The 16,879-nt window shown below is 49.8% G+C and overlaps 3 protein-coding genes across 3 annotated transcripts; 2 read left to right on the plus strand and 1 right to left on the minus strand.

The window, feature by feature from the left end:
• Positions 1–8,496: 8,496 nt before the first annotated feature.
• G6M90_00g060200 (uncharacterized protein) lies at positions 8,497–8,808 on the plus strand (the record flags this gene model as incomplete). Its single annotated transcript, XM_014689104.1, has 2 exons — positions 8,497–8,634; positions 8,704–8,808. 2 exons carry the CDS (start codon positions 8,497–8,499, stop codon positions 8,806–8,808), a joined length of 243 nt encoding a protein of 80 aa, XP_014544590.1.
• Positions 8,809–12,582: 3,774 nt separating this feature from the next.
• On the plus strand, positions 12,583–13,695 carry G6M90_00g060210 (uncharacterized protein; the record flags this gene model as incomplete). The annotated part of the gene is made up of 2 exons (XM_066130694.1): positions 12,583–12,987; positions 13,048–13,695. The coding sequence occupies 2 exons, from the start codon at positions 12,583–12,585 to the stop codon at positions 13,693–13,695; spliced, it is 1,053 nt and encodes a 350-aa protein (XP_065986933.1).
• Positions 13,696–14,705: 1,010 nt separating this feature from the next.
• SPP1 (Signal peptide peptidase 1) lies at positions 14,706–16,458 on the minus strand (the record flags this gene model as incomplete). The annotated part of the gene is made up of 2 exons (XM_066130695.1): positions 14,706–15,495; positions 15,548–16,458. The coding sequence occupies 2 exons, from the start codon at positions 16,456–16,458 to the stop codon at positions 14,706–14,708; spliced, it is 1,701 nt and encodes a 566-aa protein (XP_065986766.1).
• Positions 16,459–16,879: the final 421 nt, after the last annotated feature.

Here is a 16,879-nt window from a genome sequence, read left to right on the forward strand (position 1 = left end):
GAACACGACGTCCTCCCCTGCCCCCCCATCGAAGAACGGAGTCTTAGAAGTAAAAACCGGGCTTTTGTTTCAAATGCAGTTTGCAATATTTCCGAGGCGCGATCGCCCAACAGGGTCGAGTCCCAGCCCCTTGGATCGGACCAAACTGGCGGTTCCCGAAGATTATCGCTACCTCAAGCTTGGGGTCACCGGGGGTGTACAGACCGGTACTTGTAAAACCAATCGATGCCCATGATGCGTCCAGAGGCTGTCTCGTGAAGAGCACAAAAAGGTCTATCCATTGCCCCCGGACGCTTCCGTTGCACCATGAACGACTAGGTCGATCCCGAGTCCCTGGTCTCGGTGCCTCCCTCCCCCTCGGGGGTACGCTTATAAATCCCTGATAGTACTTTGTTCCCTCATGTGCTTGGTAGTTCCAAAAGATCCGACATTTCCATCATCCTGTGGGCCATGGTCCCCAGACCAGTATCAATGTGTGACGATGGGGGAGACTGGGAAGACCTAGTCGACGGCGTTGGACGCCGGTCTCCCCGTACTACGGAATAGTTCCGGTTCGAAATATTTAGACGTCCAACGGCACCAGTGCCCCAGAGTAATAGTACTTCCTTGGCGACGGATATGGATTTCGTCCCGAGTACTCCGTACTTCCTTCTCGTACACGGAAGTAGCCGCAGCCATCTTTGCTTTTTATTCTAAGCTGCTTAAACACATACTAGACGTGGTCGGTATCGGCTTGCACGCTTTAACTCAATGGGGATGCGCAGGGGAAGACATTCGAGGACCGTGCCCCTCTGTGGTTCTATAGCTGGAGGAGTTTACTCAACGAGTACTGAGAAGAGTTGGTTACATCATGCAATTTGGGGGGTGTTGTAACCCTCGGTCGCGTAAAATACTCAAGAGGCTTTCGAAAGAGAAGACGCCTAGGCCATGGTTCCCGCCTCTTGCTTAGCGTTCGGAATGTCTCAACTGTCAGACCCTACAAACTTTCTCGTTGTTTCTACGCTATTTTGCGGGACCACCCGTGTGAGCATGGCTAGACTAGTAGTAGTGCTACTACTATCATGGCCGAGAGCTACGATGTGACCGGGATGAACAATGAAGAATAGAGGCCAAGAGACTTAATTGAGTGTCATGGTGTGTGTGCTTTTGTGGTTCATTATTGGTTCCTGTGGATGATGACGTCGTACTTCCTACTTGAGGACCTGGTGCTACACGGTTCAACATACCAATGTAGGCAGGAGTTCCGATACAACATCTAGGAGTAACAAGGCAGGGTTGGACGTTCATGAGCCTAGGAGTGGTCAACTGGCACTTGGCATTATCCTCACTCTTGTACTACATCAGAAGCCTTATCTGCAAGTACGTCAGAAGAACCGATTGCTAGCCCAATCCAAGATAAGAGGCACGGGTGAAGGAAGAACGAGACAAGGCTTCACTACGGAGATTAGGTGAGTTTGCTCCACTCCAGATCTGATACATGTTCAGCCCTCCCTTTGCATCATGGATCCAGTCTGCTACCATGTCTGAGAGGACTATGAACCGGTCAAGGCGGGAGAATAGACAAAACGCAGGTCTCGCAATAGGACCCGGCAAAATATACTGCCAATGTGTCTTTTCTCTTTCGAACCGAGTGATTATGTGTGTGACTGTGTTCATGCCTTGTCGCTGACTATTTGGCGGTGAAATGTCCCTAGTTCCATGCCCTGATGGGACGAGGACAGCCGGGCGGCGGGAAATATGTCTACTCTTTGCCCTCTCAGCGTGGTTCGTTGTGATTCTCAGTCTGTATGAGACAAGATGGGACAACAAGTGTTTAGCCATGGCTCGACAGACATATTAGGTCACTTCCTTTTTCGTTGTTTTGAGCAATGGTTTGACTTGGGATAATGTATCGCGGATGGCAAGTTGCTATACTACCATAAAGTTCGTTAGTTATTTACAGGGTATGAGGGATGGAGGCCACGGCCAGCATACCGTGGGAAAAAATTACATTTGGATGGTGCAATTTGATGCCCCCCCAGGAATGCTCCAGAGTCCAGATATACATACATACGTGCAACAAACCTAACACCTCCAATCCGAACACGGGGTAATGACCCAATTCCCAGAAAGCCATCGTTGATTCGCTCCCGTCTTGCTGGATCCGGAGGGGGAGCATACATACATATGCCAAGGTTACACCGCCGCCTATTCTATCCCATGAAGGCCTGGTGGGCAGTCTTGATGGGACCGACAAAATAATGCTAATGTGAAGATTGAGGCAAACCATGCCACTCCGACTGTCAAGTACTTATTGCATGCGCTTTTGGTCCTGTCAGAGAACCGAGATTCATTTCGACCATGCCATGATGGGAGGGTTTCTGGGTACAACTTGTCGTATATTGATTGACAGTCAGAGCAAGCGCATCTGTCAGCAGCAGGACCATTGGGGTGTTTAGTGATATCTTACTGTTGAGTAACCCAAAGTGCTAGTTCAGCCGGCTTCTGGACCGCTGATTCTGTTTCCTCTGTACGGAGCAGTCTCGAGGGACTTGTTCACAAACACGGCTATTTCTTGTCATCGTGGTCACCTTGCAGATAGACGGTCGGTTTATGGAAGACTGAGACAGGAATTCCGGCATACCACGGTTCCGGGTCCACGTCCACAGAGCAGTTTCTGCTTCTTTTAATCAGTCGTAGAGTCTTCAAGAGACACCACACGTCGTCGCCCGTCATTTGGAACGGTTGAGCTGTGCCCGGATTTTTTGCGCCATCATCAGAGGGGTGGGCCTGAGGCCTCTGAATGTGACAGGTCATCTTGCAAACCTTGCAGACACGCCCACCCCCATCGTTACATTTTCCAAAACATTGGTGCCCAGCATGCGGCCTCACCCATGTGAGCTCCGGTGGTTTTGTGTGACCAATTGCTCCTCAAACGGACTCATCGTCTTTGTGCGGGAGAATGCTCGCTTGATGGGAAACGTAGACGTGACGAGCCGTACTGTTGGCGGACCAATCGACCGACTTCCAGTGTTTCATCTGCTCATTTCTCACAAGACGCGGTTGAATGTTGAATGATCAAACAACCAAGTTCGATCATGCATGCATCTGCTCGACGTGGCCCTCGGGCAAAATCAGCGCACGAATTCAAGTCATAATTGATCATATGTCCATGCCATTAGTGGTATTCTCCGGCTCATATGAGAGTTGACCAATCCTCTTCAAACAAGGACGTCCTGCCGTTTACATTATAGTCAAATTGGCAGCCAGGTGACTGAAAATGAGACGATACGTCGAACATCTCATTTAGTAGATAACTGAGTGTTTTCAATCCAAGGAAGAGTATGCATTCCGCTCTTATTCCAACAAAGAGAAAGATAACGGACAGGGGCGGCGTCTGTGCTCCAAGTGACCGAATACTTTCGGCCTTTTTCAATCATAGCTTCACGAGGCCAGATGTGACCCTTGGGAGCCAGAATCCTTGCTTCTCGATCGGTCTGGGTTTGTAGTTCATCTCGAGCCGTTCGCCATTATCGTAATCGCCTGTCAACGAAAATGACGTGTAACTCAACCCGCCAATCGTCATATATGGATCTTCCATACTTGAGATAGTGGAGGAACTAGGACAGCACTAGAGTGCGTCTGACACGGTATTGTGACAGAAAAAAAGCCCACTTGCCTCTCCTGCTACGGATGTCAGAGGCTTCCCAGTCTGCTGGGAGCGAGCTAAGTGAACGACAACATCTCAACTAGGACCGCAGAGCTAAACGCTCCGACGTTGCAACAGCGGATTTAGCGACGCCTCCGATCGAGCTAAGATGCGTGACGGCATGTAATCGCGGATTCTGCACCACATCGATGGCAGACGCCACTCTCCGCATCATGGAAATGGCTGTATTGGTTGGTTGCCCGACATTTCTGTGGCCTTGTCCCGACTGAAGAGCCTTGTCAGAATGCATATTTCTCTTCGGGGTGGTTGACATGTTGTTGTATTACTTCTGATAATGCAACCGGGAGGTTAGGATTGGCTGATAGAGCTGTTAGAATATCGGGAAGAGCCATGCTCACCACAATCGTCTGTATCCGTGAGCGTGCACAGTGCTGGAAGAGCCGAATCTAGAAAATGGCACAAGCACGATATTGTTACTTACCATAGTCAACGTTCTCCGGATGCTGAGAAACACGAATTACTAGATGAACTAGCCCATGCCTTGAAGATTGGCTGCGTCATGACTTGGCGGCACTGTCGTAAACATTTTTCACCCCCGTGTTTTCCTTTCGTACTGCCCAAAAAAATCACAGGGTTGCCGTGTTCTCAAATACTAGTAAGCTAGTAACCACACTTCTATAAACATCTTCCATGTCGGCTCAAAATACGCTACGCTTAACGTGTCAAGAGTCGCCAGCACCAAGTCCTACAGGCCCGTCTGCTGTGGATACCCGGTCGGAGAAAAAGAAACACTAGCACAGGGATTTGGTTGCAAAAAATTTAAAAAAAAAATTTTTTTTATAAAAAAAAAAAAGTCAAAATATCAATTATGGATTTCTCGTTGGACCGTAATGTTCGAACCTGGTCTAGCTTAAGCTTTTGTAGATTGTACAACGTGTATATGCGGAAGGAGCAAGACAAAGGCCAGCTGCAACACCAGCCAAGATCGCGATAGTGGCGTCGGGGACATGTCAAGAGGTAGTATGAGCGGAGGGGTGTCATGTTTGCACATACCAGGGTTTAGCATGATAACACGCCAGACAGGCTATTTGGGACCAAGGGCAATTTTGAGCACTGACGGCATTGAGTCCGGTTGCAATTGCCATTTCACGAAGATATGCTGTGTATTCTCACCAAGAGTGGGTATATTATTCTCTGCAGGTTTCACAGAGTTCTCCAAATCAAAATCGAGTTAACGAATCTATTGCTTGAAAGTCTCATGTAGAGTATTCATATTTTCGTAAAGGGGCTGGATTCCGCTTCGACACATAGAGGCGCTTTATAGCCAAATGTTAGCAGTGTCTGAGCACCATAATCGGACAGCAAGTCGATATATGGCCACCAAAAGCGACGGTGGCCTATCTTCACAAGAAATGACATTCTCCTGAGAAGAAATTCCATTAACATTCGGGATTTGCTGTCGTCAGCAAACGGGATATGCAGCCCTGGGACTAATGCAGGTGTACCAAGTGATGCAGCTATGCATGCACCGCATGGGCCTCGCATTTGCGCCGGTTCGCCGTCTGTTTGACAAGACATTCCGGGGCCGACATCGTGCTATCCTTGGACAACAGGTTGGCGGCACTCTTTGACCAGGATCGCGATGACTTTAGGCCCCTAACCGTATAGCGCAGACGGAGTAGTAGCTCGCGTGCCACTGGTCTTTGTCGAGCGACGTTACATGGCATCCAAATTTCCAAATCGACTATTATATGTTATCGTTTGTGGCCTAGGATTGGCGAAAACGAATGCATCTCAATGTGTGTAAGGCCGAAGAGCCTGTCAGACATTGTACGGCAGTGCTGGCGAGCGGCACGGGTTCGTTGCAAACGTCATGAATCTGTCCAAGCGGACTAAGTGTCTCGGAAGCTGTATTTTGACAGCAAAAACGCACCGGTAATCGAGATTAATCAAGAGCACAGATCCAGAAACGGCCAATGTGCAGATTAAATTGACACCGTGCATCACATATGGACCTTTGATGGGCATAATAATGCCAGGTTCTTGCCATGCCCCAGTCCGTGGCTCCTTCGATACATTGAACACGGCGAACCACTCTGACTGGTAAATGAACTTCACAAAACTACCGGGTTACATGTTAGTGACGAGAATTGGTGTCTCTGTGTGGTATTACGAGTACTCGATAGAGAGAATAGGAGACTTTTCGAGTCCGGACTCCCTATTTTGTACATACCATGCCATGGAGTCTCCCGAAAGGCGCACCCGAGGTTGGTGCATCCCATCGCAGAGCACCTCAGCCAAAAAGAAGCGTTCGATAATTTTTCGATATTCGAAACAGGCTTGCATGCCAGTCAGAGAACCACAACTTAGCGGCAAGCCGACGGCAGGCAATCGTGAAGCCTAGTGTGGAAGCCATCGGCGCCACACCCCTGAAGCTGAAAAAAGCATCAGGTCCTGTCTGGTGCCATTTCTTTCTCTCGCTTTTGGCCTTGTAATGGAAAGGAAAGGAGACTAATGGTCAAAAAACGGCCTATGCAGATGGGGAGCAGCGTGGAGTCGTTTGTTGCTCGTGAGGAAACACGACATCTCATTCCTTCTTTCGCCTTCCTTCCAACGTCGGTGGGGTAGATGTTGGTATGACAGGACTGGGGGTTTGGGGAAAGCACGAAGCAACAGAACAGGGACCCCACTGGCTTGGCGACGTTCGCGAGGTTAGCTATCACGGAAGCGTGCTGTCAACGCTATGGAGTAATCTGTAAGTATTGTACGGAGTACTCCGCACATGCTTCGACTTCGTCTGACGGTAAAGCATTCTGCCAGCCATGGTGCACTGAGCGGTTGCTTTGGCAGTGTAGCAAGGTCACTAGTCTGTCAGCTTTAAAAGACAGCCTCTGCGTTGATGAAGATTGGAACTAAAAATAGACTAAGAGACATCCACTCTGAAGAAAAAGATCATCTTCGTTGCAAGGCACAGGGTTACCTACGAAGTACTAGTATTAGGCGCCTAGTACTCTGTACTGTACCTACTTTATACCTGTAGGTATCGGGTCTACATTGACCGTTATTCCGTGCAAGTGCCAAAGTGTTGCCAGGCTAAGTCTGCATTGCCGCACAGAACTGCCCTGACGCGACTGGAAACAGCAACCACCGCCTCCGGTCTTGCTTCTTGCATGGACGTCGCATGTAAGAACTTTCGCATGCTACCGACCAACTGCTCAATGCCTGGTACCTCCCTAAAAAGTTACGCTCGGGCGGCGCCTGCCTCATGCACCAGCCAGCCAGGGGTGGCTGTCGGTCGGCAAGGCAGGTGTCCATTGCAGATGGCAGGAAGGGTGAAGCACAAATGCAATGGGATTTCGCAATCCTAGTATGGAGAAAAAAAACAAATACCATATCGTACGTTTCTTCTGTTGCGCAAACCCCGGCGCCACATCCGGGGTGTTTCTCCCCTCCAGACATGCATGAGAATTGCGCGTCACCCAGAAGCCAAAACCTGTCCAACTATCCTCGTTGCGCCCCCGTCGGATCGTCAAACTTTGGTCCCGTCGAGTTCAGTCCATCGTATCGATACTCATACTGAGAATAGAAGAAAATCCCAATAGGTCTCGATCCCTAACTCGTCATCATGCTAGCCGCTCGGCTTTGGGGCTCCAAAAGCAAAGTCTCCAACATATCGCATCCTGGCCTGCTGTGGCATCGCTGTGGCATCCCTGCTTAGCCTTGTGCCCCCGTCACCCAACCAGTTGGTCCGGAAAGTTAGGAAGACAGTTCCATAGGCTCAACCGATGTGGCTAGCATTGACAGTCCAGCCATATCGAGCTAATAAGGACCAATGATCAATTGATGGGGGCTGCAACAGCAAATGCACAGGCACCGCACCCTGGTCCCTCCAGTCTGCGGTGGTCTGCAGGTCTCTAGACCTGCGTTTGCAAATCCAGCACCCAAGCACCCAGTCGACAGCGTTCTGCGTTTTGCGTCACCACCGTCGTTTGATGATGAACATCTTGTCCACGATGAACCAATTGGCGGACATCGACACTGACATGCCCGCCACAACCAACAAGACATCCCCATTAGCCCCAGCTAGCTTATCCGGTAGTCGGGCTCACGGCTCCTGCAAGATTGAAGACGACTCACCTTTCTCCCGGACAAGCCAACCGAAAACCAACCGAGAATACACTCCTCCTCCGTCCCCAGGATACGCCCCTCCCATGTCTCTCCATCCAGGACGGCCCATGTTGCTCCGCAAATGTTTTTCAAGGGCGAGAGGTGCCACCAATGCCACTCTCTTCCGGCCCGTACACGCCCCCAGCGCCCCCGATGGCCGAACAGTGGCAGCGTCTTCCAGCGTCTCAGACTTGATATGACAGGTCTGCTCATGGTTTTCCCGTCCAGCACCAGTCCGCCTATCGATCACCAGATGTCAGAACCAGTCTAAGTTCATATTAGCACACAGCACTGACACAGCTTTAGCCCGGTAACCAGAATGGTTGTTTCCGCCCATTCCCGCTTTACTCAGTTCCCTGATCATCGACTGTGCATCGGAGTTATTCACTTACACCCCTACCTTGTTACTCACTCGTCAACCTTGTTTTCTCTTCATTCATATCATATTCGTGACCTGAAAAAACTATAAATATTCACGGTTACCGCGCCTTTTCCAAAATCTTCATCCATCCACCAGAGGTACTATCAAGGGAACGCAATATTCCGAACCCACTTCGACCTTCTCGACTTTGTTGACCAACATTGTGCAATCCTGACCTAATCGTTTCAACCTATCACACGACCTCATCTGACTTTATACAAAGTGTCCTCTTGCTGCCATCCCTTAACTGCTTCGCAAAATGGTCCTGCATAGCAATCCCCTTCGCGGTGACGAGTCCACTCCTTCATCGATTTCCCTGGGCTGGAATGTCATCATCAATCGCACTGCTACACCAGACCCTGTTGATATCGATGACATCATCAGCTACGGAGCTCAGGTTCGTGTAGACTGGCGGCTAGAATATTTTCTATGGTATAGGAAAGCATATGGCTAACTATTGAGGTAGATTCCTGGTACCAGATGCCCAACTTGCGCTCTTAAGGGAAAGGAAGTGTGGGTTATTCCTGGCAGGAATTGCGGCTATTGTGGCACGCCATGCGATGCTCACTGAGTGAGTATAGCATATTGACTTGTGAAGTTGCCGCGCGACTTCTACCGGATTTTAGAATGGCATTAATGCGAGTGTAAGATGGCGAGACGTCGCCTTCTGGGCAAGGCAAACGGTACAATACTGGGTTTTCTTTCTCACAATTCTCCAGTTCCTTTACTGGGCTCAGAATTCTTCGTCTTCATCATTGCAGTCAGGGTTCGCAGCCGGTCAACGACGATGGATTATAATGTATTTGGCGCGGAACGCGCCGTGACGGCTCCTTCTCGCCAACGTCAAACGAACTCAGGCTCTGCTTCAATCATCCCCCCCTTTGGGCTTCTGCCAACCGCTGTACACAATTGGACCGAAGTTTTTTTCTGTCTATTTTCCCCTTTTCTCTTCGTTTCCCCTCTGTTCCCCTTCTCCTTTATTTTTCTTTGGAAACTATATTTGGCCCCGCCAGATGGATCGGAGTTGGGCCGATCAGGCAAATTTAGCCTTCTTCGCTTGGGAAGGCATGTTTCATGTCGAGCTGAATTACCGACTTGGTCAGGGGCTAGAGATATCATATCCTAGGGCAAGGGTCTTTCACGCTAAGAGTTAACGGTTGCAGACTCATCATACATACTATTTTAATTTTGGCACAGCAAATACACGGTACGGCGCAATGGGAAATCGGAGTAACAGGTATATAGATTGGAGGGCGTTAGTGTGCTAGCACATGCTGTTCGAAATGTAGGAAAGATCAAGGAAACCGGCAAAGCTATGATGGGATTGGGAAAAGGTTAAATTGAACGACTCCATTTCTGTGCCACATGACCTATAGGCTACGTGCCTTCGCCGGCGCAGGTGAATGCAGTCCTCACTCGCTGAAAGTCTAACACATATTGGCCCACTAAAACCATGCCGGCAGTGAACAATTCTTGGGAGTCGGTATGGGGTAGTTCAGCTGGGAACCTTACTGGTAAATCCGCCCACCCACCAACTCACTATAATATTGATGTATTACGTTCAGATCTGCATGAGCCTAGAGTTGGCTATCGATCGGGACACTTGCCCAGTCGCTACATTTAACCGATACTCTGTTTACTAATCGATAAGTGGTTGAATGTCCAGTCTTGTAAGACACCTGTAGTACAATGTGCTTTGCAGGCGGTCCGAGTTGCATGTTAATACTAACCTAATTACAGCTCCAACCAGTATTGGAAACTCCTACAAAAAAAACCCCCCCCAACCAACCAGCCGCTCTAATTGGTGGCGTAACCACTGGGTTAGGGCTTGAGGTACATACAAACTCACGGTAACGTGGAGAATGGGAAAAGGGGAATAGCCTGGTGAAACGCGGGCCCTTTGGCGTATTACAGGAGGGAAACAAAGATGGTGTAACTGTGTGATGATATTGACTTGCAGCGGTTACTGGGACAGACTGGTAGAATGACGTTGTTCGAATTGTCAGGCCACGGGACTGCGAACATATTAGCGCTGCAAGAAACTAGTAGTACTACTAGTAGTAGTATAATGTTTTGTTTTCGCTTCGACCTGGTAATGCCGTTGCAAAGGGGGGGCCGGTGGCTGAAGTTTTGGTCAGGCTTTTTATTGACTCATCATCTTTACGGCAAAATGCCCTTACGGGGGAATGTGTCGTCATGCTTGGCCGCAAACCTGTTCAGATAACCACTCTGTATCATGCTGGCCAAGCGTCCATTTGAGATATACCGTGCGGCCCTGGCCGTCTCCAGGCTTCAACATTCGCTTCGCGAGAGTTTAGATGAAGGTCCTGAGGCGCAAAAACTTCGTCTCTGCCAGCAGGTCGTATGTACTTTTGTCGGCGGGCAATATTGGCGAGATGGTGTGTGGGTCCATCCCAGGTCTTTGTAATATCTTCAGATGAAAATGTGATATGAGCAGGGTTGCCGCAAATTTTCGGAGGAAACACGTCACGGATAAGAGTGAGAATTCCATACAGATGCCCAGCTTTGCTTGCCAAGTCCTTTGCGAAAAGGGGGACTGTGTTGGGGCGGTGAAGGACTAGAAGCAGTCCTACGACCTCAGCGTGAGATCGGGCCGTGTTGGCTTGGGGCAGACTTTTCTCTTGCTAAGAACAGTGCCATCTTGACGACGAGACTATGCCTGGTGTGCTGACGTAAAAAAGCCGAAAGTTTGGCTTCGAGCCTTACGAGAGAAATGGGAGCAGACGCCAGGTTTCTGACCTTGGTCTCCGTGACTGTTGTTTTATCAGATTATTTAACTCGGTATCCAAACTATTTCGACACCTCATGTGATTTCGTCCTCCGGAAGGGACCTTGCCGCCAGCACGGTTACCAGGATTCGTCAAGTGCAAGGCGTATGAGACATCTCAGCATGACGTTGTGTCATGTATGACCCAAGCATGCAGAAGGCGGAGGAGTGTTTGCAGTAACGGTTTTATAATGGTATTCTCGAATTTGCCAAAGAGCCGAGAGCCAATGCTGAACAATGCTAGCGTTGTACGACGCGACACGTCTGGAACCATGCGGGCGGCCAACGGCGAATGAGCAATGACACATCATGTGAGGAAGAGGCTGCTTGTCAACCTGGTCTTTGGGATGGCGGTTAACAGATCCACAGATCTGATCGAAAGCACACTGACCAGCAATTAATTATTTATACTACCCATACATATTCACATGAACCTTGTACATAGACCCTGTAAGTGCAACTCTGGCCAGGGTTGAAGAGGGTGGGAATTCGGGTCCTGTAAGGTCAGGGTCGTGCATGAAGAAGTGTTGGCGGGCTTGCGTCCCTCCCAACAGTCTGGTTCACTGAAAACGTACCTGGTGGAAGTGACGAATGGTAGCATCTTGTATGGGCTGAGATCAGCTGCCGTCCTTTTTTTTTTTTTTTTTTGGTGTGGTCAATAGTTTCCATCCCTGCCACTCCGTAATACTCCAACCTCGGCGTTCGCAGTAACGTTGCCAAGTCGCCGTGGAACTGAAAACAGACCACTTAAGGTTAATCCCACCGACCCCGAGCTCGGTCGGCACTTGTATCCAGATGAGGAAAGACGGGCGCTTTTGATATCGAAAAACTGCGGCCAAGGCGGACGAGAGTATACATATTGTAACAGAGTCTGATCAAGAAGAACTCTCGTGTGTACTTGGACAATGTGATTGTGGAATAATGACAGAGGTGGATTCTCCATGTTTACCAGTAAGTACCTACCTAGGTAGGTACTTGGTACCTCACGGACCGCAAGTGCCGTAGGATATCTTGCAAGGGCCTGGTTCCAAACCACGGTACCTACGTACGTACAACATATACCGGCCCAGGCAACCAGGCACCCAGGCAGGCGGGTACGGCAGGTACTACTACTAGTAGTTGAAACATTCGAGCCGAAAGAATCCATCCACTGCGAGGCGTGGTAGACGGAAGCAAGGCGAGCAGTGAGCACTCACTTAGACTGCCACCTGGGGTGGTCGATTCCAAAGCACTTGCCAAATTGCACTACGCGGTATGCAATGTGCAATATGGAAAATCACGGTATGCACCTGCCAGAATTAGGCCGTTTGGTTTTCTCGACGCAACTACCTGGGCATTTTCGCCGCCTTGATTCTTCCCGGTAATCTATATACGAACCGAACCAACTCCGATCCCGCACACTTGGTCGTTGAAGACTTGCTCTCTCCCATTTTATCTCCTACAATACTGCTGAAGCATACCCGGTTCTTACTTGATCTTCCAAAGCAAATTCGTATCGTGAACGAGGCTCTCCGTATCTTCCTGACTCATAGGTTCTATCGTTGCTTGATTTGCATTATGGCTACGGAAGCATCGACTGATGCAGCCGGCGAAGATCTGGTGTGCGCCAGAGCAACCCCAAAACAGAGAACACGTCATTTCGAAAACACCAGCCAAATGTGGGCAGCACCGCTATCCCTTCCGCAGTATCTGCACATGCAGAATCAGCTAGCTAAAAGCGCTGACAATGTGGCAACCACGCAATATTGGGTCCTGTTCAAGCCATCTGACCCGGACACCATCATGTCTAGCTGCAGCGTGTACCTGCGAGAGGCAATCGTGAACAGCGGAAGGGGTATGGAGCCTGTCAAGGCAGCCGTAATCACCGACATATTTACGCATTCAGAATTTAGAAGGAATGGGATGGCAACCAGGTTGCTGACCAAGGTGAAAGAGGCGCTGGACGGCATGGAAAAGGAGCGCGTAGGGTTCAGCATTATTTACAGCGGCGTGAATACCGAACTATACGACAGACTGGGTTAGAAGCCTCAGACCGCGCACCAACAACGCATAAGCTATGGCAGTAAGCATATGGTAAAGCCGCCAGACGATGAGGAAGTGAGGCAACTCTCACCGGAAGACCTCGCCGAGCTCTGTCTTCAGGAGGTCAACACAGCAAAGCTTCAGCTCTCGGCTCTTCGAGTTACCCAGAAAACGTTTGCACAGGTCTTGGGCACAAATGATGTTTTGAAATGGCATTTTGTGAGATCATTGATATTAAGACGGCATTTAGGATCTACCAAGTCCCAGGAGAAGACGGCTATGAATGGAGTTTTATACCAAAACATGAGAGGCATAACGGCGTGGGCTTGGTGGGTTCACGACTATCGTTCACGCAAGCTCTTTATCGGTCAAATTGGCACAGCTCGACTTCAGGGCATGGAAGAACCGATTGCAAAGATTCTCCATGTGGCCGTTGCAGAAGCATGCGCACACGGTCTGAGAGAGGTTGTAATGTGGGAACCAACAGCCCAAGTCGCAGAAGCAGGAGGCTTGCTTGCCGACCGACTGGGAGCTGGCGTTCAAGTTATTTTTAAGGAACGGTTTGACGACATTCCATGTGTTCGGTTACATGAGAAGAATGAACGCGAGGCAGCATTGGTTTCGCCTCAGTTTTACACATGGTGTTAGATCCATGCCCGAGTTTGCACACAACAAACAGCTAATAGTATAACAACATTTCGCAACTATGCTTCCAAAATTACGCACTGTTCATGGCCGCATCTTATTCACAGAGCTGGAGCTCTCTTGAATCTTATCATTTGTAATGTGACACGTGTACATGTTAAGGCCAGTCAGGTGCATGTTGAACTAGAAAAATGATTCCAGCTTTGCACTCAGCCACGAGTCTTTCAGTCGACCCTACGATTCAGCCAAGTGTACAATCCGTCGATACACCAGGACACATAGAGAGTCGTGGCGAGTTCACCCTTGTGCCAATTCAACACGTCAATCCGCCGACTCAATTACGAAAACCCAGTTATCCCTGCCATCATGGTAGTCAGAAGTGGCCTTTCCCCCGCTGTAGTATCCTCAATGCACCGCTCATCAAGCTGCCCTCTCAAACGGGTGTTGGAGACAACACGAAAAGCCGAAAACTAGGCTGACTTATCGTCTCGCAAATGATTCGGAGAGCGGGATAGGCACTGTAGTCTGTTGGCCAGCGAGGCGACGTACAGAAGAGATGACAACACGACCCAGAACGCCACGGTGGCAGCTATAGGGCATCAAACTAAATGATGCGAATGCTGAGAATCGTTCCAAGGCCCGCTGAGTGGCATCAAATGACCGACATTGAATAGAGAGATGTCGACGGCGGCCATTATTCAGGTCAGACGCACCACTTTCCTGCGTCTGGTGCCTCGGCGCTAAGATGCAGGGCTAGAGATGAGTGACAGTGCCATCATCGTTGGAGTGAGTATCTGGAATGGGATCTGGGACGAGCTCCTATTGCATGCATCACTTGGTCCCTAAGTTAGCATATTCGTCTCGATATGCCACACACCATCCCTTGGCGACTGCTCGTCTTGCAACAGTATAATCCAAAATGCAGGTTATACCCTCAAACACAAGGCGCAATATCGAGATGAAGAAATGTCTATTCCCAATCAATACACTGCGAAACGCCGTCTAATCCACCATTACTCCTCCTCATCCTCCGGCGGTGCTTCTATGGACAGCAAAAAAACCTTGTGCCCAGTTTTCGCTGCGCCCTCCTTCGAGCTTGCCTCCGCAACCTTCTTCTCACACTCGTCCCCCTTCTTGTCCTTGGTCGTGTCCACGATGCCATCCTCCAACAATCCTATCGTCGTGATAGCATTCCCCTCCCCGTCCAAATCAACAACCACATCCACGGTATCCAGGCTTCCATCCTCCGTATACTTGCACATATCCTTCCATTCCCCTCTGGCCAGGGCCGTAATCACCATCGACCCCAAAACACCCGGAACGAGATACAATAGCGCCGGCTGTCCGTGCTTAAAAACCAACAGCATAGTTAGCGTTACCGCCATGCCGAGCGTGTATCCTACCATGGAAGCGTAGAAGTATGTCTTGGGGAATCGAGCGCCTGCCAACTCAACCGGCAATTCTGATGGACTTGAGAGGAAAAAGTTCTCGCGAGTCCAGAGACCTTCACCCCATTTGTTCTTGACGTCGACATAACGAGCCTTGACTTCTTTGTGCTTGGTTTCGCTACGACGGACGATTTCTCCAGAGGAGTCGTCTTTTGTGACAATAGTCAGGTCAGTTGGCTCATACTTGATTTTGCGGACGTAGTGTAGCCAGAGGTCGAGACGAAGTGCCCAGGCGATGACCATGCCGGGGATAACAATGTCTCCAAGACCAAGGATGCTCTTGCGCGATGCGACCTCGAACGTGAGTTTGATAGGAACCTCGAGGGTTGTGGCAACGGTGATCATATAAGGGCTTCTGGCTGTTAGCTTGAGTCAATGAACAAGGGGTCCGATCAGCAAGCACTCACGTATAAAACACCATGACAACATCATAAAAAAACAGCCCCCACAGCACCAGGCTGCCCGTCAAAAAATCCGTCGGTGAGAGGAGAAGAAAACTCCCATAACACATGCCATACCCGAGCATATTTGACAAAAAGGTGGAATTCGTCGAAAAGTACACCAGCGCCGTGGCCAACGACAAAAACAGGGCCATCATGTGCGAAAATCGAATCTTGGTCGCCTCCTCTCCCACCCCATGAATAAACAGCTTTATCGTCCAGTGCCTGGTGAGCAGACCTCTGAGCTCCCAGACCGCCTTCCGTGCTCTCTCCGTAACAGAAAACACACTGAAAATGCCAGGCAATGGATTCTTTTCCGTCACAGCGCCGGCGTTTCCAAAGTCATCGCATACGTGGACCGTTTTGCGGCGCTGGTCAACTCGACGGAGGGACCCATTCCTTCCGCGCCAATAACTCGGAAATACGAAGGAAGTGACTAGGTCCATGCCGTGTGCGTAAAGGGTCAGAATACTAGCCATTGACGCCGCGGTCATGTAGTACCTCAGTATCTTGTTTAAGATGGCTGGGTCCTTAAGCCATTGAATGAGATAGTACAGCCCGACAAGCACAATGCCCGCCATGACAGGAAACATGATTGCGTCAGAGGGTTCAAGCCCTTGTGAGAAGCGGTCATCATCGTCTGACTTTTGGCCGGGATGCTTCTTTTTGGGGGGTGTGGCGGATGGGGGACGGCGGATGGCAGCATGAGAACCTAGATAGATGATTCCCAAGGCGGACACGACGAGTTTGAGTTCGAGGACCACAAAGTCGAGGTCTTGGAGGAATGCGAGTGGTGATGTGGACGCTGTTGTGACGTTGGCAGTAGTGTTGAGGGTGTCGAGGGGGCCTGCTAAGGCTGTTGTTGTGTTTGATGCCATGGTGATGGTGCTGTTTGCTATCAACTTTGAAGCACCGAGCAATGTGAGGTGCGTAAAATGGTCGTCTCGATGCCGCTGGTTGGCTAGTCCATTGTCTGCTGCTCCGAACGCAGAATGATAGAACACCTATGGGATTTGAAGAATTGATATCGTAAAAGACAGCGGGTGTGGCTGCGCTCTGATCGTAAAGGCAAGCCAGAGACGGGGGCCGTGCATGTGGTGATGTGTTCGGTCCAAGTTTGACACCTAGGGTTTGCTCTTGCTGACATTGGTGCATTCAATGCTCAGGCCCACGCGCCGCCTGGCAGTTCAATCCATCTTCACTGCCGGCACAATCAGTCAAGTCCTCAGTGCTGCATATATGGTGAAAGCCACAGGGCCTTAAGCCACTACTCCGTACCCAAACCAACCAGACATGAAC

The sequence above is a fragment of the Metarhizium brunneum genome, chromosome 3 (genome assembly GCF_013426205.1).
Source record: "Metarhizium brunneum chromosome 3, complete sequence".
Classification (NCBI taxonomy): Eukaryota; Fungi; Ascomycota; class Sordariomycetes; order Hypocreales; family Clavicipitaceae; genus Metarhizium; species Metarhizium brunneum.